This window comes from Myotis lucifugus, unplaced genomic scaffold, assembly GCF_000147115.1.
Source record: "Myotis lucifugus unplaced genomic scaffold, Myoluc2.0 scaffold_2110, whole genome shotgun sequence".
Classification (NCBI taxonomy): Eukaryota; Metazoa; Chordata; class Mammalia; order Chiroptera; family Vespertilionidae; genus Myotis; species Myotis lucifugus.
Window position 1 is genome coordinate 1 of NW_005873158.1, and position 24,102 is coordinate 24,102.

Sequence of the window (24,102 nt, forward strand, 5' to 3'; positions counted from 1 at the left end):
TGATCAAAAAAAAAAAGCTATTTATCCATAGACTTATTGGAATAATTTGCCAGGTTAGAGTTGGAGATTGTGGAAAAAGGTCAGAATGTATAAACTGCAATCAAACAGAGAGAAATGTAGGCCTGTGCTCGGACCATCGGGAGACTCTCGCGTGTTCTGGAGGTCAGACTCTCTTGGTGCCCAGCGTGCCTTACACATTTCCCATCAGGCATAAGGCTCCTCACTCTCTTTCCATGACCTCCAAGATGTCCTGAGCCCACCACAGTCCTTCAGCCGCTCTCCTAGTCCAGCTCCACTCCCGATGGCCATGGCTCTTCAAGGACCTACCTTCGTTGTGTTCCTTAGCTTCTGTCCCTGTGAGTCTGGGGAGAGGGGATTCCTTGTAGAGCAGTGATAGCAAAACTTTTGAGCTCGGCGTGTCAGCATTTTGAAAAACCCTAACTTAACTCTGGTGCCGTGTCACATATAGAAATTTTTTGATATTTGCAACCATAGTAAAACAAAGACTTATATTTTTGATATTTATTTTATATATTTAAATGCCATTTAACAAAGAAAAATCAACCAAAAAAATGAGTTCGCGTGTCACCTCTGACACGCGTGTCATAGGTTCGCCATCACTGTTGTAGAGTATCCTGGGAACCTGCAATACGAACTTTAAATACCAAGATACTAGTATACTTGACACTAATTAGGACATCGCTGCTCAGCCACATTGGAAGAGAGAGAAAAAGGGATCAGAAAAGGATTCATTCCTTGGCTTCTGAGTTGTGGTGTAACTCTTTTCTTTTCCACATTATTTTAGGGAGAAAATCCATTACATTCGGACTGAGGGTAATAATGGGCTGGAAAAGTTGTCCTGTGATGCAGATCTAGTTATTTTGCTGAGGTAAGAGGCTAAGCCTGGAGCAATTCTGGAAAAGCTGCCCTGGGCAGTTCTTCACTACGCCCGGCTGGAACACTCACCATTTGCTCTAGAGGTTTCTAGTGACCAGAGCTGAAAAGGGCCCCCATCCACGGCCTTCTTTACATTTACAGTTCAGGTAGCAAGAGCTGAATATAGTACTTGATAGAGACTTCGTTGTAGTATTAATTAGGGTTTAAAATAACACAGAAAAAAAAATAACACAGAATTTGCGTGCTGGGGTGTGCCTATCTCTTTTTTTTCTTGATTGATTAAGGTATTACGTATGTGTCCTTATCACCCCATTGTGCCTATCTTTTAAATACTATGTAGTATGCTGAATGTGAGTGTTTTGTTGCTTTGTGAGGACTGTAACTGCTATTACGCTGATTCATGAGTACTCTCTCATGGACAGAAAATAAACTCTTTTTTTTTTCTTTGCAGTCTCTTTGAAGAAGAGATTATGTCCTACATCCCCCTGCAAGCTGCCTTCCACCCAGGGTACAGCTTCTCTCCTCGCTGTTCACCCTGCTCCTCACCTCAGAACTCCCCAGGTAACTTGAGAGGCTGGCAGGGTCTCTCCTGTAAGTGGCCACCTGTGTTTCTACCAGATGATGGTGAAAGAAGGACGGTTGTATGCTTGCCTGTCTCTCTGCCACCTGTTTTTGTAATGCCCCGAGACTTGAATGCATTTTACATTTCAAATGGTTTGAATTTTTTTTTTTTTTGCAAAACCAGGATTTCATGACATGTATAAATTATGTGAAATTCAAATTTCAATGCCTATAAATAAAATTTTAGTGGAACCCAATCATACTGGTTTAAGTATTTTTAATGGCAACAGCAGGTGTGAGCAGTAGTGACAGAGACCATATGACCCCAAAACCCTAAACGATTTACTATCTGTCTGCCAGACCCCTGCTCTAAATTTCTATTACATTCCAAATGCATTCTATACGAACTTAAAGGGGCTCAGCCAGTGTAGCTCAGTTGTTGAGCATCAACCTATGAACCAGGAGGTCACGGTCCGATTCCTGGTCAGGGCATATACCTGGGTTGCAGGCTCCATCCCCAGTGTGGTGCAAGAGGCAGCCGATCAATGATTCTCTCTCACCATTGATATTTCTATCTCTCTCTTCCTCTCTCTTCTTCTCTGAAATCAATTAAAGTATATATTTTTTAACTTAAAAGGGAAGAGCCCTTTATGAAACCTTCATCCTTATGACTCAGAATGTTAATAGATATCAATTTTGGCAACTTTTCTCATGTTGTAAAGAAGTTACTAGGATATATAAAGAAGGTACTAGGTTAGTAGGGACCACCATACATCCCCAGGAAGATGCCAAAGAGTTTTCTTACATGGTATGAAATGGTTCCCCTGAAGTTTTCTTTATGTATTAGAATGATTTACTCATGATACAAAAAATCTTTGTCGATATTTTTCATTCCCAATGAGGAAATATATATTAGACTGTTTATTGAAAAAGGAAGATACTATTTTCTATGTTCATCACAACAATTAAGTAAAAACCATACCCCCAAACATGACCAGATTTTGGAGACTTTCCCCCATTTGTTAGTTAGCATTATCACATTGTTGCAGGTATCAGGGATAACCCAATTTTTATATAACTTTAAAAGTAAAGGAAGTTAGTTTGAAATATCTGGTAACTTTTTATCTCACAACCTCAAGAGTCAGAGTCCAAGTTTGGCTTCTAAAGTGGATGGAGAGCCAAACCGGTTTGGCTCAGTGGATGGAGCGTCAGCCTGTGGACTGAAGGGTCCCAGGTTCGATTCCAGTCAAGGGCATGTACTTTGGTTGCGGGCACATCCCCAGTGGGAGGTGTGCAGGAGGCAGCTGGTCGATGTTTCTCTCTCATCGATGTTTCTAGCTCTCTATCCCTCTCCCTTCCTCTCTGTAAAAAATCAATAAAATATATATTTTTAAAAAATAATAATAATAAAAAGTGGATGGAGAAATTCAGAAGAGAAACAGAATTTAGCAAAATTCTCTGTCCCTCAAAAAGGGTGTGACAGCATCACTCAATGCTGCTATAGTCGCTAAAACTAGAATGTTTTTTGGTTTGGCTCCTCCAAGTCATGTCACTTGAAACTCTCTTAGAGGTGTTTTTGTTCATTGTTAAACTCGGTTTTTAAGTCAGTATCTCCCTGTTGTTACTTCCTCCAAACAAGTGTACCAATGACATTGTTGAGGAAATGCCTAATGCTGTTTCCTGTGACTTACAATGTAACTGAGGTGCCATGACCTGGGGAAGGTGGAGCAGAGCTTTGTCAGAGCCAGAACGATCGTCTTCGGTGTGCACAGGGTGCCTTACTTTTGGGGAGCAGAGCCTTCCATTGGGAGAAGCTGATGATGATCTGCCATTTTGTTGTAGTGATTGTCCCAGTGTTGTAACCTGTCTACACTTTGGTCCAAACTTTGGCAATAGAGTATGATTTTAACATCACTATATGTGAGAGATATCATATTGGAAATGGAAAAAGGAGACAAGAGTTATTTGCTAAATGAGATATATTTGGATAACTTTTATAAAAAGACTCAACTTTCCTGATAAAGATATTACTGATGCCATGAGTCCAAGCACTCATCCAGTTCATTTTTTTCAGATTACTTAATTATTTATCCTCTTGGCTTTGACGATAGGGTCCTAGATTATGTGATCCAAATATAGTAATATTAAGTTTTACAATTCTCATTTTCTAGACTTTTATTAAATTTACCTGGATGCTACAGAGATTCAGAATCATAGATTTTTATGCCAAAGTACTTTGCAAAATGCATAGAAGTGACCATGGGGATAGTGGCAGTACCAGCAATAGTAAAAGATATTTGTCTTTCTCTGACTGGTTTGTTTCACTTAACATATTAATCTCCAGGTACCTCCATGCTATCTCAAAGGATAATAGATCCTTCAATTTTAGCATCAATATCAATATACTTAGAGAAATACAACATATGCATATATTACAGCTGCCTCATTAGAGTTACAATCACTTCTTAGAGTGACTTACAAAAAAAGTTTAATCTTTTAATCTAAAACAATCATAGTTTTGTTTATGTTGTTTTAGATTATTTAAGTGCAATTAAGCCAATAAATATGCTCATCAAAGAATTTATAGGAGAAATATAACTTGAAATGTAGTGGAAGACATAAATATTTCTTGTCAGGAGAATTTTTTTGGTATTATCTTATTTCTACTTATTGTAAAAGTAATTGAAGGAGTAATAGAAATTAAGGGAAACTTCTTGGAGAAAAAAATATGAAGACACATGAATATGCCTCTGATTGGCCCTTCCTCTACCGCTGCTCGATGTGTTTGTTCTTTGACAAACAGTGTTGACCCTCAGCCCATGTACTTCTCTCTGCAGGTTTACAGAGAGCCAGTGCACGAGCCCCTTCGCCCTACCGGAGAGACTTTGAGGCCAAGCTCCGGAATTTCTACCGGAAACTGGAAGCCAAAGGATTTGGTCAGGGTCCAGGGAAAATTAAGTAAGTGCTCCAGTACTTGACACTGAATGCAGAGGGTAGATTTTTTTATCTTTTTCTCCTTTTTTTTTTTTTAAATATATTTTATTGATTTTTTACAGAGAGGAAAGGAGAGAGATAGAGAGCTAGAAACATCGATGAGAGAGAAACATCGATCAGCTGCCTCCTGCACATCTCCCACTGGGGATGTGCCCGCAACCCAGGCACATGCCCCTGACCGGAATCGAACCCGGGACCCTTCAGTCCACAGGCCGACGCTCTATCCACTGAGCCAAACCGGTTTCAGCTATCTTTTTCTCCTTTATACCTTTGTAATATTATTTTGGAAATTGGATACCATGGTGTGGTAAAAGTTATTTTCATAGTAAAGAGAAAGAAAAAATTTATGAAGTTAAGAAGAAAGAAGAACGGAAGTTAAGAAATTGAAGAGGAGGCAGAAAGGGAAGGGAAGAGACGGGCCAGAAAGAAAAAAAACAGTAGATTTCAGACAAAGGCATATGTAAAGTCAATGGTAGACCTTTTCAGAAAACAATGAATCTTGATCTAAATTTTAAAAATCGTATATTCCTTTACTTTTTCTTGGGACACATCATATAACTCATTAGTCAAATTCATGGGCTCTTTGTAATTTTGTAATAGGAGGCTAAGTAAAAAGTTGTGGGTTTTTCTCCTTCTGGGTTTTGTGTTTTTGTTTTGTTTTTGAAAAGCCAAACCCAAACTCAGGAATCCAATTGAAAAGGTTTTTTTAATTGATAAAAAAACAAAAAACAAGTCCAATAGGATGGAATGTATAATAATAAAAGCATAATATGCTAATTAGACCGGACAGCTGAACAACCTTCCGGATGTCATTCCGGACGAAGCTGCAGCAGCAGAGGCAGAGGCAGAGGCGGTTAGGGGCGATCAGGCAGACAGACAAGTGGTTAGGGGCGATCAGGCAGGCAGATGAGTGGTTAGGAGTCATCAGGCAGGCAGGCGAGTGGTTAGTGGTGATCAGGCAGGCAAGCAGAGTGGTTAGGGGCGATCAGGCAGGCAGGCAGGTGAGCAGTTAGGAGCCAGTGGTCCCGGATTGTGAGAGGGTGCAGGCTGGGCTGAAGGACCCTCCCCTCCGTGCACTAATATTGTGCATCGAGCCTCTAGTCTGATTATAAAAGCATACACATTGTCCTTGTGCTGTCAATGGTTTAAAAAGAGTATTTTTTAAAAGTCCATCTCTCAACTGATGGAATCTGCACATTCATGGAGAGTCTAGGGAATGAGACCTGGGCACTCATGTCTCACCTAGAATACTGTCCAACGGCAGAGCTTCGAGCCACTACTCATCACCCATGTGGCTTTTACTCCTTCCTAGGCTCATCATTCGCCGGGACCACTTGTTGGAAGGAACCTTCAATCAGGTGATGGCCTATTCCCGGAAAGAGCTCCAGCGAAACAAACTCTACGTCACCTTTGTTGGAGAAGAGGGGTGAGGCACCAGTAGTTTTATGCAGACACTTCAATGTGGTGGACCAAGCTCCTGGGTCTTGGGTGATTTTTCTCAAAAAAGAAGCAGAGTGGCCCTAAGCCTTTGCCCCAAAGTGATTCTAATTGTGGCCTTCTAGGAGGTCTTTCTCCAGGTATTGCCAAGCTTGAGATTTCATTTCTTTAAAAGCCTAAGATTAGTGACAGGTACTAGAGTCTGAGGTACATGATCAAAGTATAAACCAAAACTACTGGATCTTTACTTTTTCAAGTGGTGTACACTTTTGAGTATCTAATAAAAAAACTCTTCCTCCTAAAGTGCACCTATACAACTATATACCAAATTTGTTATATGATTTGAGTGACTTCATGGAAAATCATCTCGACCATAGAGGGCAAACCCACCTCAGAGGGCATATCAGAATGAACTTGGAAACTTTTTAATTCACACATATGCACATATGCACACATACACACACGGTCACAGGAAATTCTCTTGTGCCTCCCCCAACAGTCTTTGTTTTTAATGGGCCAGCTGTGTGTTTTATCCAACAGTTGTTATATAATTTAAAAAACAAAAAAAGAGGAAAGGTTAAGGAACATTGCCGTAAGACTTCACTTATGGAAATCTGAGTAAGAACTTCCCCAAACCAATGACCACATCCTCATTTTTCTATGGCAAATTAATACTTCCGTTGGCTTCCACTCAAAAGAGCCAAGGCTGCTCTTGACATTCCCCAGTACTGACTCTGAAAGAGCACACTAGCACCCAGATAGAGGTAAGTCCCCTTGCTTCCTGTTCATAATAGATTCCTGGGCCTCTGCTTCCTCCACAGCCTGGATTACAGTGGTCCTTCGCGGGAGTTCTTCTTCCTTTTGTCTCAGGAGCTCTTCAACCCTTACTACGGACTCTTTGAGTATTCTGCAAATGATACCTACACGGTGCAAATCAGTCCCATGTCTGCATTTGTGGAAAACCATCTAGAATGGTAAGATCTAGAATTTTTGCTTTCTTATGTTTGCAAGTTTTAGTCTTTCTTAGTCAGAGGGCAACAGTTTTTAGAGCAGTGGGCCAGATAGAATGAGGGGTGATGAGAGTGAATAGCAAAGCACTAGAAAGAAGACTTTCTGTTAGTCTTAATCCAGAATACAAAATAAATACTAAAGACACTGCAACTTTAATGACCACTTCAAATTTATGTAAGAAACAGTAATTGCCTTCTGAGGTCCTAAATGTTGATAATTCTACTAAAATTAGGAGTCCCCAGTGGAGGCTCCTTGGAGATATATATGGGTTTGAAATTCTTTGACACTTGTACACTTTTGGACCAATAGCTTTAGCACTGTGGACATCAGCTTCTATATCTTATTGTAAAATAAAGCTGTTGGGTCACATGATCTCTATGTGTCCTTCTGACTCAAAAATCCAGTTATCTCTTTGGTTTTCCATATAGTTCTGTAGGGAAGATACTTCAAGTATTAGAAGCCTCCAGAAATCTGCATGGGAAATGAAGTACGCATGCACTTTCTTGCTGTGTCTCCACAACACCTGATTTGAAAATTACCCCTGTTCTCACTGCAGGAGTTCCAGGACTTCATAAAGAAATGAGTCCTGAAAATTGCTAGTGTGATTGTTGTGACATTGTTTACTTATGATATGTTGCAATGGCTGCTGGTGATGGGAGTTTCTGAGGTGATACCTGGGCCTACTGGACTTACAGGCCAAATTCCTGTATTTTGGTTTTGTAGCATCAAATAATCCACCTCTGCCAAGGTGTGTAGCTATTGCCATGCCAGCTCTCTTCAAATAGGCTCATCTCTGTAGTTTTTGAGCTGAGGTAGGAATGAGTCTACATCAAGCATTTGACACAAGTGATAAAACAAAAGTTGTCCTTCTCCTGTCATTTCTTTTTCTGTCACTCTCAATAAAGTGATGAAGAAACCTATGAGACAGAAACACAGAAACAGGAAGACAGAGCAGGCAAGATATGGCCAGGGAATTTATGACCCTGAGAATTGAATGCCAGCTCTTACTTAGGTCACATTTAGACAGGGTTAGAGAGTGCTATAACCAATATAAAAATACATATATACACAGATTATACTTAATATAATCCCTCAGTTATCTCTTAATTTGTGAGCATGAAATTTAAGATGGCGTCATCGAGGCCATGAATTGGAATCTGTAACCAGAAAAGAAATATTTTCATCAAATATCATACCATATGGGACTATGCTAGATGTTGTGGGGATACCTTTACTAATTTAGCAATTATAAACTAAGCACATACTATATGCTGGGAGGATACAAACATGAAATGAGTAAGATCTCTTCCCTGAAAGAGGTGTAGTAGGAAGAACACATAAATGAACCAATAATTATAATACAAAATCATAAGTCACCCCAATAAATTCAATAAGGAAAAAAGCTCCCAACAAACAATGTCCTGGACTGGATGATTTCACAGGTAAATTTTACAAAACATTCAAAGAAAATCTAACACCTATCCATCTCACACTACTTCAAAAATATCAAGAGGAGAAAAGATTCCAAAGCTTATTTTATGAGGCCAGTATTATCCTAACACCAAAACCAAAAAAAGACACCACAAAGAAAGAAAATCATAGCCCAATATCTCTGACGAACATAAACACTAGTATCCTCAACAAAATATTAGCAAAATGGATCCAGCTGTATATTAAAAAGACCATACACCATGACCAAGTGTGATTCATTCAGAGATGCAAGGTTGGTATAATATCTGCAAATTAAAGAACATGATACACCATATAAACAAAAAGAGATAAAAATTACATGATCATGTAAATAGATGCAATAAAAGCATTTGATAAAATCCAACACCCATCTATAATAATAAAAGCATAATATGCTAATTAGACCGGACAGCTGAATGACCTTCTGGACAAAGCCAGGGCTACGAGGGCCAAGGCAGCCGCGGCAGCTGCAAGGGCTGAGCCCTTTGCAAGAATTTCGTGCATCGGGCTTCTAGTTTATAGTAATCACTCTCGGCAAAGTGGGAATAGAGAAAACATACCTCAATGTAATAAAGGCCATATATGACAAATTCACAACCCACATCATATTCAATGGGAAAAAATTAAAAGCATTTCCCTTAAGATCAGCAAAGTGACAGAGAGTGCACTTCCAACACTCTTATTCAACGTAGCACTGGAGGTCCTGGCCAGAACAATCAGACAGTAAGAAAAAATAAATGGTATCCAAATGGGAAAGGAAGAAATAAAACCGCCATTACTTGCAGATGATATGATACTGTATGTAGAGAACCCTAAAGACTACACCAAAAAACTATTAGACATAATAAATGAATTTGGCAAAATAGCAAGATACAAAATTAACATCCAGATATACACTGATGTTCATATTTCACAGATGCACAACATATTCCAAAAATGTATATGAAACAAAAATAACACCAAAGAGACATAGCAATCTTGAGAAAAAGGAGCAAAGTTGGATGGATTACAGTTTTGGATCTCAAATTATACTCCAAAGCCATTGTAATCAAAACAGCCTGATACTGGCACAAGAGCAGGCATATCGATCAATGTACAGAGACCCCAGAAACTGACCCATGCCATTATGGGAAATTAATATTTGACAAAGGAGGCAAAGCATACAATGGAGTAAAGACAGTCACTTAAATAAGTGGTGTTCAGAAAATTAGACAGGTACATGGGGAAAAAATGCTTCTATACCAACTTACACCATACACGGGAATAAACTCATAATGGATGAAAGATTTAAATGTAAGTTGTGAAACAATGAAAATAGGCAGTAAAATCTCAGACATCTCATGTAGCAGGATTTTCACTCATACACCTCCTAGCGCAAGGCAAACAAAGGGAAAAATAAACAAGTGGGACTATATTAAACCAAAATGTTTCTGCACAACAAAGGAAACCATCCACAAAATTAAAAGGGAACCCACTATATGGGAAAATGTATTCACCGCTGGAGGCTCTGCTTATTGCCTACCACAGTGTGATTCTGTGTAATTCTTCCCACTGACCTTGAGCTCAACTGCCATCTGTATTAGACACACATTAACCTTCAGGTGGTTTCTCCAGGATGCTTTACTAGGTAAGGATGCATGGTCTAGAAGACTTTCCATGGCCTTGGGTTTAGGTCTTCCTCAGGGTCAATGTGGGCTGTTTGTCCATAATTCCCCTTCACCAGTGCTTTTCTTCTCTTGGCTTCTTATACTCTCAGGTCTGAAAAGAAGCTCCTGGCAAAATTACTCCATTCTGGTAACTGAGGGCGAGAAGAGTTCCTTTAGTACATACCAAGCACATAGGTGTTGTTTATGGTAAAGAGTAAGGAGGAGAATGTGCCTTCCATGTGTCACCATTTGATTCCTTAAGTAGCTTCAGATGAGTGCTATAAAGAAACACATCAAATAAAAGTACAAATTAACATATTTAACCATGTAAATTTCCACCTGCCTTAAATCTCCACCTTGTTTGTGTTCCAGGTTCAGGTTTAGTGGTCGTATCCTAGGCCTGGCTCTGATTCATCAGTACCTTCTCGACGCCTTCTTCACAAGGCCCTTCTATAAGGCGCTCCTGAGACTGTAAGTGTACTGCAAACCAGAGTCCATCTGGCCGCACCTGCAGGACGACAGCTGCTGGCCTCCCTAGACCCTCTAGCCCTTTTGTCCCTATTTTGCCTAACAATTCCTATTCGGTTTATGGTAGTTTATTTTTCTGAGTCCTTAGATATCACATAAACCTGTTAGTACAAAAAAAAGGCATTTGGAGATGGTATGCAAGCATAGTGGAAGCCTATTATAACATTATATAATGGATATGAATTCGTTTTCATAAATAATTAGTTTGCATAAATAATTACATTTTATTGAATTACTAAGTAGTATTGATCTGTCTAAAACTTAGATGTTTTTAAATAATACTTTTCTCCAAGTTCATGTGTCAATAATTATTTTATTTTTATTATTATAGATATTTTAATATTTTGTTTTTAAAAGAGTAAAAGATACATAAATATATTCAAAAGTATCACATTGTTAGAACAAGTCTGTGTTGTTTTAGCCAGGAGGGGCATAAAGACATTTTGAAATGAGGTCTGGACAGCCATTTGTTTTCCTTTCTCCCTGTGGACGCAGGCCCTGTGATTTAAGTGACCTGGAATATTTGGATGAGGAATTCCACCAGAGCTTGCAGTGGATGAAGGACAACAACATCACAGATATCCTAGATCTCACTTTCACTGTGAATGAAGAGGTTTTTGGACAGGTTTGTAAGATGTGGGGCTTGGAAAAGAGATTTTGTTTTTTATTGTGAAAAATTAACATAACATAAAATTTACCATTTTAACAACTTTTAAGTGTATAGTTCAATATTGTTAAGAATATTGACATTGTTGTGCAACTATCCCCAGAACTTTTTCTTTTTCTTTTCTTAAAAACTTTATTGTTCAAACTATTACAAATGTCCTTCCAGCCCCCCCACCCCCCAGCCCCCCCACCGTTGACCCCTTCTACCCCACTCCCTCCCTCCTCCCCAGGCCTTCCCCACACTAATATTTGTCCACAGACTATGCATATATGCATATAAGTTCTTTGTTTAGTCTCTTTCCGTTCTCCCCTCCTCTTCTGAAATACATCATCTTGCAAACCTGACATAGTACCCATTAAACAATTCCCCATTTCTCCTTCTTCCCTGCACCTTATAAGCAAAAGTCTACATTTTCTTTTTATGAATTTGGCTATACTAGATAACTCATATAAGTAGAATCATAAAGTATTTTTATTTTTGTCACTGACTCATTTAAGTTGGCATAATACCCTCAAGGTTCATCCATGTTATACATGTGGAAGTATTTTCTTCTTTTGTAGGACTGGATAACATCCCACTTTGTGTGTGTGTGTGTGTGTGTGTGTGTGTGTGTGTGTGTGTGTGTGTTACATTTTGTTTATTGATTCATCTGTTGACGGACACTTGAGTTGCTTCTACCTTTTGACTACTGTGAATAATGTGCTATGAACATAGGTGTACAAATATCCGTTTGAGTCCCTGCTTTTAATTCTTTTGGATATATACCCAGAAGTGAGATTGCTGGATTATATAGTAACTAGAGGCCCAGTGCACAGATTCGTACATCTGGCTGAAACTGGCTCTCCAACATCCCCTGAGGGGTCCCAGATTGCAAGAGGGTGCAGGTCAGGCTGAGGGACCCCACTGGTGCATGTTCAGGGCCGGGGCGGAACCACAGGAGGGCTCCAGGGTGTGTCCGGCCCATCTTGCCTAGTCCCCATCAGCTGGACTCCTGCCGGTTGGAGCATCTGCCTCCTAGTGGTCAGTGTGTGTCATAGCGACTGGTCAAATGGTCAAATGAACAGTCGGACACTTAGCATATTGGGCTTTTATTATATAGGATGATATAGTAATGGGATTTGATTTTTGAAGTAGAAAACAAATTTTGTTTATTCAAAATTTAATTCTTTGAGCACTATATTTCTTTAATATATTTTTATTGATTTCAGAAAGGTAGGAAGAGGGGGAGAGAGAGATAGAAACATCAATAATGAGAGGGAATTACTGATTGGCTGCCTCCTGCACACTCCCTACTGAGGATCGAGCCGGCAACCCAAGCATGTGCCCTTGACTGGAATCGAACCCAAGACCCTTTAGTTCGCAGGCCAACGCTCTATCCACTGAGCCAAACCAGCTAGGGCTGAGCACTGCATTCTTTAAAAGGCTGCCCATATCTTTTCCCTTCTTTTTCTCATTATGACATGGATCTCTATAGAGTTTTTGAAAACCAAGTATGATAATTGATTTAAAAGCATTTTTGTAAAGTGTGTAATAATATTTAAAATATTTCTGTTATTTTTTGCAGCTGCAAAAATTTTATAGCTAACATCTAGATATTTATCCTCCAAAATTTATATTTCCATAGTATTTAAATAAAGCTTCCCATTTGTTTTCCACCAGCATTTATGTAACACTGAATCTTCTGCGTTACAGTTTTACCAGGCTAACTATAGCCTGAGCAGATTTAATAATTAAAGTTTTCAGAATATCATTTACAAGAGACCCAAACAGCCCATGACATGTGGTAATTTGTAATAAGGTTGTTTTGAGAATTAAGTGAGGGTACTTTATAAGTAACTTGCATGAATATGGACAATGTGCTGAGTCTATGGATGGGAGTTACCCACTGAACCTTGCAGTCCACACGGCACCCACATGTCAATCAAGAATCTTGAATAGGTCCTAGAAAATGTCAATATTCTGTTTTATTTGTATAAACACACCTCTGAAGAATATTCATTTACATTTTTAAGGAAAAAATATTCTTCCTACAACTATGAAAAGCACATTTAAATATGTTCAAAAATATATGATTCACTTTCCTGTCCTGCCATGTACTAGATGAATGTGTAAAATATGCTGTTTCTTGTGCATAATTACTTTTTGCCCATCCTTTACATTTGCTCTACAGTGGAGGGTAAATTTGTAAAATAAATGCAACTTCTTAGAAAATTGTGTTAAGACAACTGGGTAGCAATAATAACATTTTTTAAGTTAGAATTCTAACTTAAGTCATTACACTAAAATAAACTCCCAGAGGGCTCCAGCCAAGATGGCAGCGTAGTACTCGCCTCCTCCCACAACCACGTCAAAACTACAACTAAACTACAGAACAACCATCATTCAGAACTGCCTGCTATCGAGCTAAATGGAAGTCTTGATTGCTATTGGCCCATTTGTGTGTGGAGTCGACCCTCAGGCTTGCTGACAGAGATCAACCCCATCCACAGTGTAGGAGTTGCTGTGCAGGTCCTGGTCACACAAAGCAGCATGTTTTCACACCTGGCACACCAGGGCCTCACAGTGCCTCAACAATTGGCGTTGGTGTGTCAGGTGTGAAAACATACACCTGGCCTGAGTATGTTCTAGAGCAGTGATGGCGAACCTATGACACGCGTGTCAGAGGTGACACGCGAACTCATTTTTTTTGGTTGAGTTTTCTTTGTTAAATGGCATTTAAATATATAAAATAAATATCAAAAATATAAGTCTTTGTTTTACTATGGTTGCAAATATCAAAAAATTTCTATATGTGAGATGGCACCAGAGTTAAGTTAGGGTTTTTCAAAATGCTGACACACCGAGCTCAAAAGGTTCGCCATCACTGATCTAGAGCCTGTCAAGATCTCCCTTTGAATACGCCACTTGTGAAGCTAATTGGGTCCTGCTTTGATGTTGTCTAAAGCTGGTCACTGGGAGTGTTGGCTTTGGAGTTTCTCTGGAGGGAGTCTGATTTGGGCTAATGTCAGACGCTGCTTGTCACTAGACCTATGCAGTCCCTTTGGCGCAGTCTTGATACGGCTTTTTCTTGGTTATCCTTGGTTGTAAGACTTCTGTTCAGCTAATCTTCAGTTGGTTATTCAGGTTAATTTTTCTACATTTTAGTTATAATTTCAGTTTGGTCCTGGGAGGTGGTGAGTGTAATATCCACCTAGTCTGCCACCACCTTGGATCTCCTACTCATAACTTTTCTTGATGATTCGAACTTGTCCTAACAAACATGCGTCACCATACTAAGTGGCAATGTCATTCTCTGTTTCTTTTCTCAAGGTCAAGCTGTCATTCTTCAGTCACTATTTTACCTGTCTCTAAAAATTGTCTGCTCCACCTATGCTATTTTGCTTCCAATTATTTTTAGAGAGAGTGGGAGGGAGGAGGAGAAACAGAGAGAAACATCGATGTTAGAGAGACACATCGATTGGTTGCTTCCTGCACAACTGAGGTGTGTGCCCTTGACCGGAATCAAACTCCAGACCCTTAAGTCCCCAGGCCGATTTTCTATCCACTAAGCCAAACTAGCTAGGGCCAGAATCTTTTTAGTAACTTCCAGGAAAAGATAATAAGTAAGGAAGTATTAACACTGAACTGATGTGAAGAGGACTTTGTGTATCTAGTTCATCCACCTAAAATTTGCATGTCTTACTGTGAGCTTAGGTAATAAGCATCACAATCTTTCTGTTTTCCTACAAGGTAACAGAAAGGGAGTTAAAATCTGGAGGAGCCAACACCCAGGTGACGGAAAAGAACAAGAAGGAGTACATCGAGAGGATGGTGAAGTGGCGGGTGGAACGTGGTGTGGTGCAGCAGACAGAGGCCCTGGTGCGGGGCTTTTATGAGGTAAGGCCCAGGCCTGACTGAAGAAGGCAGGGCTTTGGCCAAAGCCTTCACCACTGGACACAGCTGGTGAGGCAAAGGGAGAATACAAGGCAGGCAAAGGGCTCAGCTGTACTCACCAGAGTGCAAGGTGGATCAATGAGAGGTCAGAGTTCCCTGGGATACCCAACTCTTCTGGTAGATTAAAAAATGCTCTCACAAAATTGGTGTTGGTGTGGCCCTGGTGTGCCAGGTGTGAAAACATGCAACATCTCCTGTGCATGTTGCACTTCCTTTCATTCAATGAAATTAAGATAAAAGAAGTGAAGTCGTTGGCAGGCACTGTCCACTCTGGCTAGATTTTTTCTTTGTTACAGTGCCACTTTGTGTCATATAATGAATGCCACGGTTGTAAATCAAGGGGACAATGACAGCTGCTAGCCTTTCTGTGCACCAAAAATTGGCATCCTCAAACTTTTCCAGTTTAAAAACAAGAGGCTGTCAATGTTTTTTCAGGGCTTGGGTCTTCTTTCCCTGCCATAGTGAAGTACAGGATGGGTCACTGGCTCACCCACCACTGGTTTGGTTAAAGCTGGTACCCACTATAGATGTTCAGTTATGCCTGGTACATATGACCAGGAGACAGAAAGCCAGAGTTCAGAACCCTAACAAAGCAGGTGCTCCCAGATCTTTGAATAAGGGAGAACAGAAGTGAGGGGGAAAAGGAAAGAAAAATATAATGCTCTTAGTGCTCATTCCTAGGAAATAAGTTTGATGTGGAAGAGAAGATACTTTTTAAGTGAAGTAGTACTAATAGCTATTGAGTCACTTCAAAGTGATTTAGACCTTTATGTCTTTAAAATGCAAATTTACTTGAATATTTAAATGTGACTAGGAAAGTCAAGTCAGGTTTGTTCATAACATCATTGGGGTGGGGCAGTATCAGAGGTAATGAAAAGCATGGGGCCTTTTTAAAATATATATATTTTTATTGATTTCAGAGAGGAAGGGAGAGGGAGAGAGAGAAAGAAACATCAATGAGGAGACAGAATCATTGATGGGCTGCCTCCTGCATGCCCCACACTGGGGATCGATCCTGCCACCTGGGCATATGCCCAAGCTGGGAATCAAACCATGATCTCTTGGTTCATAGGTCAACGCTCAACCACTGAGCCACGCCAGCCGGGCGGGCCAGCATGGGGCCTGTTTTGATTCCCAGCTTATGAATGGTTTGTATTTCAAAATGTGTAAGTCGCAATAATAGCACATTGGGGGAAAAAAGTTGTAAATGATGATCAGTTTCCCAGCTTAAACCACAGAAATAATAATAATGAATAGAACTTTCCATGTGGTTGGACCTGTACACTGAAGCCTCATCTGTATTTCAGGTCATAGACTCTAGGCTTGTCTCCGTGTTCGATGCCAGGGAACTGGAGCTGGTGATAGCGGGCACAGCAGAAATCGACCTAAATGACTGGCGGAACAACACCGAGTACCGGGGAGGTGAGCTGGCAGGGCTCGCGGTGAGACAGCTACCACAGATACAAGTCATCAGGTTTTTAAAAATTTTTGAGGTGAAATTGACATAATAAATTCACCATTTTAAAGTAAGCAATGCATGGCATTTACAATGTTCACAATGTTGCTCAACCATCACTTTTAGCTAGTTCCAAAACATTTCCGTTATCCCAGAAGGAAACCTGTACTCATTAAGCAGTTGCTCCCCATTTTTCACCGACCCTGGCAACCATCAATGTGCATTCTGTATCTATGATTTTACCTATTCTGAATATTTTACATAAATAGAGTCATTTTTGTAAATAGGCCTTTTTGTGGATATATATATATATATATATATATATATATATATATATATCCCATATATATTTATAATATAAATATAAAGGAATACATATATCTGTGTATGTCATCACTTTTTGAAGACTACAAAAACTTGCTCGTACTTTAATACATGTGCACTCATTCAGGTTCTTCTATATGCCTTCCTCCATCTTCCAACCTGAACCTTCCTCAGCTGACAATAATCCCCGTGGTCGTCTCTGGCCTAACTCAGAGCAGATTCATCAGGGGATACCATCATCCATGAGCCAGCTCCTGAGCTGGGTTGCATGCTGGCAGGGAATTGTGTCCCACTTCCTATAGAATTGGCACCATCTTTACCTCAGTCCTTGTTTGCTACACCAGTTCTGTGGTCTCTCCAAAACCAATTTCTAATCCCTCCTAACTATTCACCTTCACACTACCAAACTAGCCTTCCTGGAACATTATTTTCATCATGCTACTTCCCTATCCACAAAACAAGCTCCTTATTACTTATAGAAGAGTTCTTTGACAGTTTCAGTTTGAAAACCCTTTCTTCATGTAACATATTACAGAGAAACCCCAATCAATACAATAGAGAGAGAGAGAGAGAGGGCACAGGGGGCCTGCCATCTCAGGCTACCTTATCTCCCCAATGCACTCAGCCATGAGAAGCCTTTGTGGAACTCTAGGCCCTTCTTATTCTGGTAGGAAAACCACTGACCTAAGGTATCAAGTCAAGATGTCTCTGTCTGGCTGGTAAGGACCTCTAACTCCCCCAGCAGGTTTCCGTTCCATTTCCGTTCCATCTTCACCAGTCGGCTTGCTCTGTCCTCCATATTTCTTCCTCATCCTTGTTATTCTTTATTTCCCCCGCCAGAAATGTTCTCCTCTTTCCCTCCACTCATACAAAGCCTTCACGTATTTAAATCACACCTTACTTCTTTTTTATGAAGGTTTTCCTGCTTCTACCCCATTCTACATTGATTTCTCCCACCTTTGAATGTCTCTTGCATTTGAAGTCAGCAGCAAATTATTTACCTTAACTAATTGATCCAAGCTTTGTCTCTCACCTGTACTGTGAGAGGGGCTCCATACTTCTTCTATGGGCCCAACTCATCTCAGCCCATGGTTGGCCTGAGCGCCGCTGCTCCAGGGGGAGGTATCAGTGGCTGCTGGAGAGCCCAGCATCTTCCATGAACCAAGCTTGCCCTTTACCTCTAGCCTTTCTTAAGTCCTAGACTCTTCCATGGTATGTAGTTACCAAGATCTGACATCAGAAAAACAGAAAATAAAATGAAAGAGTGTATTCATAGAGGGTTTTGTCTCTTAAGGATCCTAGTGATCTCTACTAAGTCTAGTCATTCCTTGTCTACATTCATATGAGGCAGGAAATGACTGATGGATTCCCAAACATCTCTAAGAACATCTCTCAGAACATATAATCATTTTTATAAAGTGGGTGCTTTCTAAATCTGCTTTTGTTTTTAAAATTGACCAAGTTACACACATTGTTTTAGACTTACCTACAGGCCATTACTACAGAAATCAGCAGATCAAAAGCAGCTGTTTCGTTCTTACCACCCCTGATGTGTATTTCATCTCTCCATTCCCTCCCCTCCTTCCTCTTTTTTCTACTTCCTCTCATTCTCTCTCTTTTTGCTCCATTCAGGTTACCATGATGGGCATCTTGTGATCCGCTGGTTCTGGGCCGCGGTGGAGCACTTCAATAATGAGCAGAGGTTAAGATTACTTCAGTTCGTCACAGGAACATCAAGTGTGCCCTATGAAGGCTTCGCGGCCCTTCGAGGAAGCAATGGGCTGCGGCGCTTCTGCATAGAGAAATGGGGGAAAATTACATCTCTACCCAGGTATGAGGCTTTTGCCAACTTCAGGAAACCTGCTAAAGAGAGCAAAGTATACTTTATTTGAGCTTGGGTGATCATCCTTTAGCATAGAATTCTTTTCTGAAACACTAAGTATTGTTATATGAATTACTAGAGGCCCGGTGCACAGATTCATGCACCGGTAGGGTCCCTCAGCCTGGCCTCCGGGGATCAGGTCGAACCCGGCTCTCTGACATCCTCTGAGGGGTCCTGGATTGTGAGAGGGCAGTTCTCAGGTGACGCACCCCAGAATATCGGGCTCCCTCCTCTCTGGTTCCAGGTGCGTCACCCGAGAACTGCAGCTGCCAAGTCACTGCAGCTCGGCAGGTCCTGCATTGAGCATCTGCCCCCTGGTCAGTGTGTATCATAGCTACTAGTCAGAACGTCTGCCCCCTGGTGTCATTGCACATCATAGCTTCCAGTCAGATGGTCAGATGGTCACTTAGGCTTTTATATATATACTAGAGGCCTGGTGAACAAAAATTTGTGCACTCAGAGGGGTCCCTCAGCCCGGCCTGTGCCCTCTCACAGTCTGGGACCCCTCAGGGGATGTCCACCTGCTGGCTTAGGCCTGCTCTCCAGGGCATCGGGCCTAAGTTGGCAATCAGACATCCCTCTGGCAGCCCAGGAGCCCTCGGGGGATGTCCACTTGCCAGCAGGGAGCAGGACTAAGCTGCAATTGGACATTCTTAGCGCTGGTAAGGAGGCGGGAAAGGATCCTGCCACCACCACTGTGCTGGCAGCCGGCAGCTGTCAGCCTGGCTTGTGGCTGAGCAGAGCTCCCCCATGTGGGAGCGCACTGACCACCAGGGGGCAGCTCCTGCATTGAGCGTCTGCCCCCTGGTGGTCAGTGTGTGTCACAGTGACCAGTCATTCCCCAGTTGTTCTGCTGTTAGGGTCAATTTGCATATTATCCTTTTATTATATAGGATCGAAGATTAGTGAAAGGTGCAGGTAAGAAGTCTCTGGGAGGTTAATTTATACCATATTCTTAATGATTTTTTAATGATTGATGGTATTTGGGCTATAATATCATGGTCCATGTATCAGTTGTGGGAAACTTTACGATCTGTGTGTAGCCCAAACAATTTAAAGAGGAATGTCTCCCCCTGGCAAGGTTGCAGGCTCAATTTCCAATAAGGGACATGCAGGAGGCAGCCCATTGATGTTTCTGTCTCTTTCACCCTCTCCCTTCCTCTCTCTCTCTAAAAGCAATGAAAACCTTTTTTTAAAAAAGAGGAATGTCTTACCTGTTGGCAAGGGGTGTGGGGGAGAAGAGGCTAGAAGCCCAAAGTTACTCTTCCCAGCTCTGTGTATGTACTTCACAGCATATCACTTGATATTCTCTGTAGGGTAGTTGCTCAAATGTTGCAAATTTTTTTACTATGCTTTAAAACATGTGAGGATAGGACCACATATATCTCAGGTCTCTACAGTGACTTCTATGCAGTAAGATATTGTGGGCCTTGGCTGAGTGGCTCAAAGTTGATTGGAACATCCTCCCATACACCAAAAGGGTTCCCAGTCTGGGTTCAATCCCCAATAGGAGCTTTTACGGAAGGCAACCAATCTCTCTCTCTCTCTCTCTCTCTCTCTCTCTCTCTCTTTCCCCTCTCTCTCTCTAAAATCAATAAAATGTATCTTCAAGTGAGGATTTTTTTTTAAAGATATTGAGGAATTTATTGTGAGATAAATGCAGAAAGGGAGGTTCTAAGGATCCAGGTAATTTAACAGAATGAATTTCTTTTAACATGAGTTTTAATCCCAACACTTCCTGGGTCTTTTCTATGCCACATTGAGTAGCATAAACCTGGTCAGTGAAATAAGAAACAGTAAAAAGATACTTCTGTTTAGGTACTATTATAATAAATACTGCCCAACAAACAGAAGAAAAGATTGATCCATATTATTTTCTTGTACCGATATTTTCTAATCATTAAAGAAGATTCACATTAAAATCAACTCTATTTCTACATGCCCTCCCAAAATACCTTTGCTGAGTTCCTGTTATGGAAGGATTTACTAAACTATTATTTTCATAGCCTTCTCAGATTTGACATTCCCAGAATATCCTGAAGACAATTCTGCAATTTCCATGTATTAGGAGGCCCAGAAAACAGGATTCATACCTAGCTGAGTAATAACAGCCTAGAGCTTTGGTGCAGTGTTCGTCCCTGGATTTACCCACAGAGTTCAGCAGACCCTCACTGTTCATTTGCATGGTTCTGCTGATAGTTGGACCTACTGAATTAAGTCTGGCAAGAAAATAAGCCCAAAAAGGCAAGATTTCCATTTGTCTATTTTAATAATAGATTTGTAGGCTGCAGTCATCAGGAAACATTCTGCTATGGTTTTAGAGAAATGAGATTGAGTCACCATTTGTCAATAGCTTACCCCCATAGTGCACCTTGAGGAGGGCTGAGATACAACAAGATACCTGCCCAGAGGGGCTTACAGTCTAGGGAGGAAAAGAGCCTGATAGTAAGACATCATCATACAAGGTAGAATCAGAGGGGCACTAAGAAGGAAAAGTAAAAGCAAATAGAACAAAGAACTAACCCTGATTGAGACCAAAGGAGATGTCACACGAAAAGCTGGCATTTAGGTGAGCACTGAGGGGCAGTGAATGGGTGGAGGGCAGCAGCATGAGCGAGGCCTGGGGGTGGAAAATGGCCGGGTTGTGTTCAGACGTTTTTAGGTTACAAACTGAAATTTATTTAAGGGAGTTCATCAAGGCTGTAGATAAAAGTAATTTTTGAAGAAATTCTGGGTGTTCAGACAGGGTCTTGAAGAGGTGCCATTGGCGACTGCTTTCAGTTTACTCCCAGAAATTATCTTTGACCGAATCAATGTATTTTGTAAATATGGGATATTTTTCTCTATAATATTTTCACTCATGAGCGACAGTTAGAAGGATCAGAGAAAGAAAACCAAGAAGGTTATGCCTGCTCATATCTTGCTCTAGGCTAATTCAGCAAGTTCCAAACGCACACTTGGGATGTTTCTGCCCCACTTACTTTAGTTAGCCATAGCCCCAAGTATGTCCTAGTTTCAATCTTTGTAAAGATAGAGAAGAACCACTGTAACTGTTATCCTACTCGATTTACAAAGTACTCTTCCACTTCTACTCAAACACGTAAGCTTGGGTAAAATATTTTCTTTAGAAGTCAATTTAGGCCTATTTGAATCTTAGTTAATAATCTGAGACTCTGCTAATCTTGGCCTATTTTTATGTTTCTTCCCAGTTAAATCCTTAAGGTCATATACCCTATTATCCTGTGCCCACACTGGGTTTCCCAAGGCCAATGAGAAAGCTGTTATCAAAAGAAGGAAGAATGGATGCAGGGAGGCAAAAACAACAACATTCTCCCCAATTCTCCTTGTGCAGGAAAACCACCTTCCCTCTACCCTCTTCCCACCTTCCCTCTCCCCTCTTCTCACCTTCCCTCTCCCCCAAACAATCTTCCCCATTCCCGGAGCACTGCAGCAGCCTGATCACTGGGACTCTGAAAACAAAGTTATAAATAATATACAACTCTCCTGGGGATCTTGTCATTTAAATGAAGAGTTTAATATTCCCAAAAAAATTCTTATGAAGGAAAAATTTTTTTTTTGGTTAGGATTTTGTTTAGTTTTGTTTATATGTATGTTTGTTTTGTGACTTTTAAAAGTATTTTATTGTTATTTTATGTTATTACTAGAGGCCCGGTGCACAAAATTCATGCACAGGAGGGGGGGAGGTTTCCCTCAGCCCTGCCTGCACCCTCTCCAATCCAGGACTCCTCAGGGGATGTCCGACTACCGGCAATCCGGGACCACTTGCAATCCGGGACCACTAGTCCTAACCACTCACCTGCCTGCCTGCCTGATCTCCCCTAACTGCTCTCTTCTACTGGCCTGATCGCCCCCTAACTGCTCTCCCCTGCTGGCCTGATCGGCCCTAACTGCCTCTGCCTCAGCCCCCGCCAACATGGCTCTGTCCAGAAGGATGTCTGGAAGATGTCTGGTCTAATTAGCACATTACCCTTTTTTTAGTATAGATTTTATTTTATAGTGCCCTTTTCTGTGCTGGTTGGCTTCTCAAAACACCATTTCAAATTACCACCCCTTCTAGGGAGGAAAAGGCATTCAATTAACCTTCAGCTGCACCCATCTACCTTTCTTCCTACTTTGGTATAGGATGTGGCATCAACCTAGGTTTTCTAAAAACAAAGAACTTCTGATAGGGTGCAGCCAGTCAGGCCCATTTGAAGTTCCATAGGAGGATTCTGTGTGGCCTGGGCTTCTAAGGCCTGCACAGGTGACATGGGTCTGTTCCTGGTTCATATGTCAGCACATGGCAGGGAAGCCATTTCTTGTCTAGGCCAGATACTGGCATGTGTGAGTCTGCACGATGAAGCACATGGCAAGTAAAGCAGAAATCAGGGAAGGTAGCAAGGGACACTCTAGGCAACCAGGGAGGACTATCCCACAAGCTCAGCTGTTCTTAGAAATGCAGACTATCTGTCCCACCGGGAACTGTAGAGAAGCTGGACTGTCTCCAGGGCACACCTGACCTGAAAGAGCATTGTATCTCAGAATTCCAAGCCATCTGTTGGCATCTCTAAATCTACGTACGTGGTTTACTAAGACCCAGAAGTCAGAGGTGGGCAAGGAGGCTTGGGAATATGACCCTCCAATACTAATTACATTTCTGCCTCCTTCACTAACCACACTCACTTTCACACCTTAACTGCAAAAGAAAACCGACACCGTTGGTTTGCTAGTGTAGTTCTAGTTCAGTGTGGTTTGCTAACAAATGCAAACCACCTGTTTCTAGTTAGTCTACTTCCTCAACTGGTCTATTCAAGTCTAGACGGCTATGTTTCTTAGTTCGAAATGTTTTATGGTGGTTCTGCTAACTTCTGAATCACTGCTTCAGACTGCTCAGAGATGTATCCTAACCAGTTATATCACTGAAACAAGCACCTTCACCAATCTTTTCTCCCCCATTCAGGGCACACACATGCTTCAACAGATTGGATCTTCCACCTTATCCCTCATACTCCATGTTATATGAAAAGTTGTTAACAGCAGTAGAAGAAACTAGCACTTTTGGACTTGAATAAAGAAATGGAAACTCGCCTGACATTTTCCTGGACAGTGACACCACCCTTTCTGGAAAAATCCCCCTTTCCTTTTCCCTTTCCTTGAATCAACTCTTCTTTGATGTTGGTACTTCATGATTTTTATTTTCAAACCAAATCAGAATGGACAAAAGCTGTGCATGAAGAACTGCCTTCTTCTAAGATATAACCTTCAGGCTTATCTCCTCTATTTTCAATGAACTGCT

At 41.1% G+C, this 24,102-nt stretch overlaps 1 protein-coding gene across 1 annotated transcript; it reads left to right on the forward strand.

Moving 5' to 3' along the window:
• Positions 1–805: 805 nt before the first annotated feature.
• Positions 806–24,102, forward strand: LOC102430408 (E3 ubiquitin-protein ligase HECW1; the record flags this gene model as incomplete). The annotated part of the gene is made up of 11 exons (XM_006108333.3): positions 806–889; positions 1,349–1,458; positions 4,296–4,416; positions 5,765–5,878; positions 6,711–6,863; positions 10,389–10,487; positions 11,040–11,169; positions 14,941–15,087; positions 16,452–16,566; positions 18,557–18,755; positions 23,767–24,102. Coding segments are annotated over 11 exons (1,384 nt in total), but the record flags the coding sequence as incomplete, so codon positions are not given.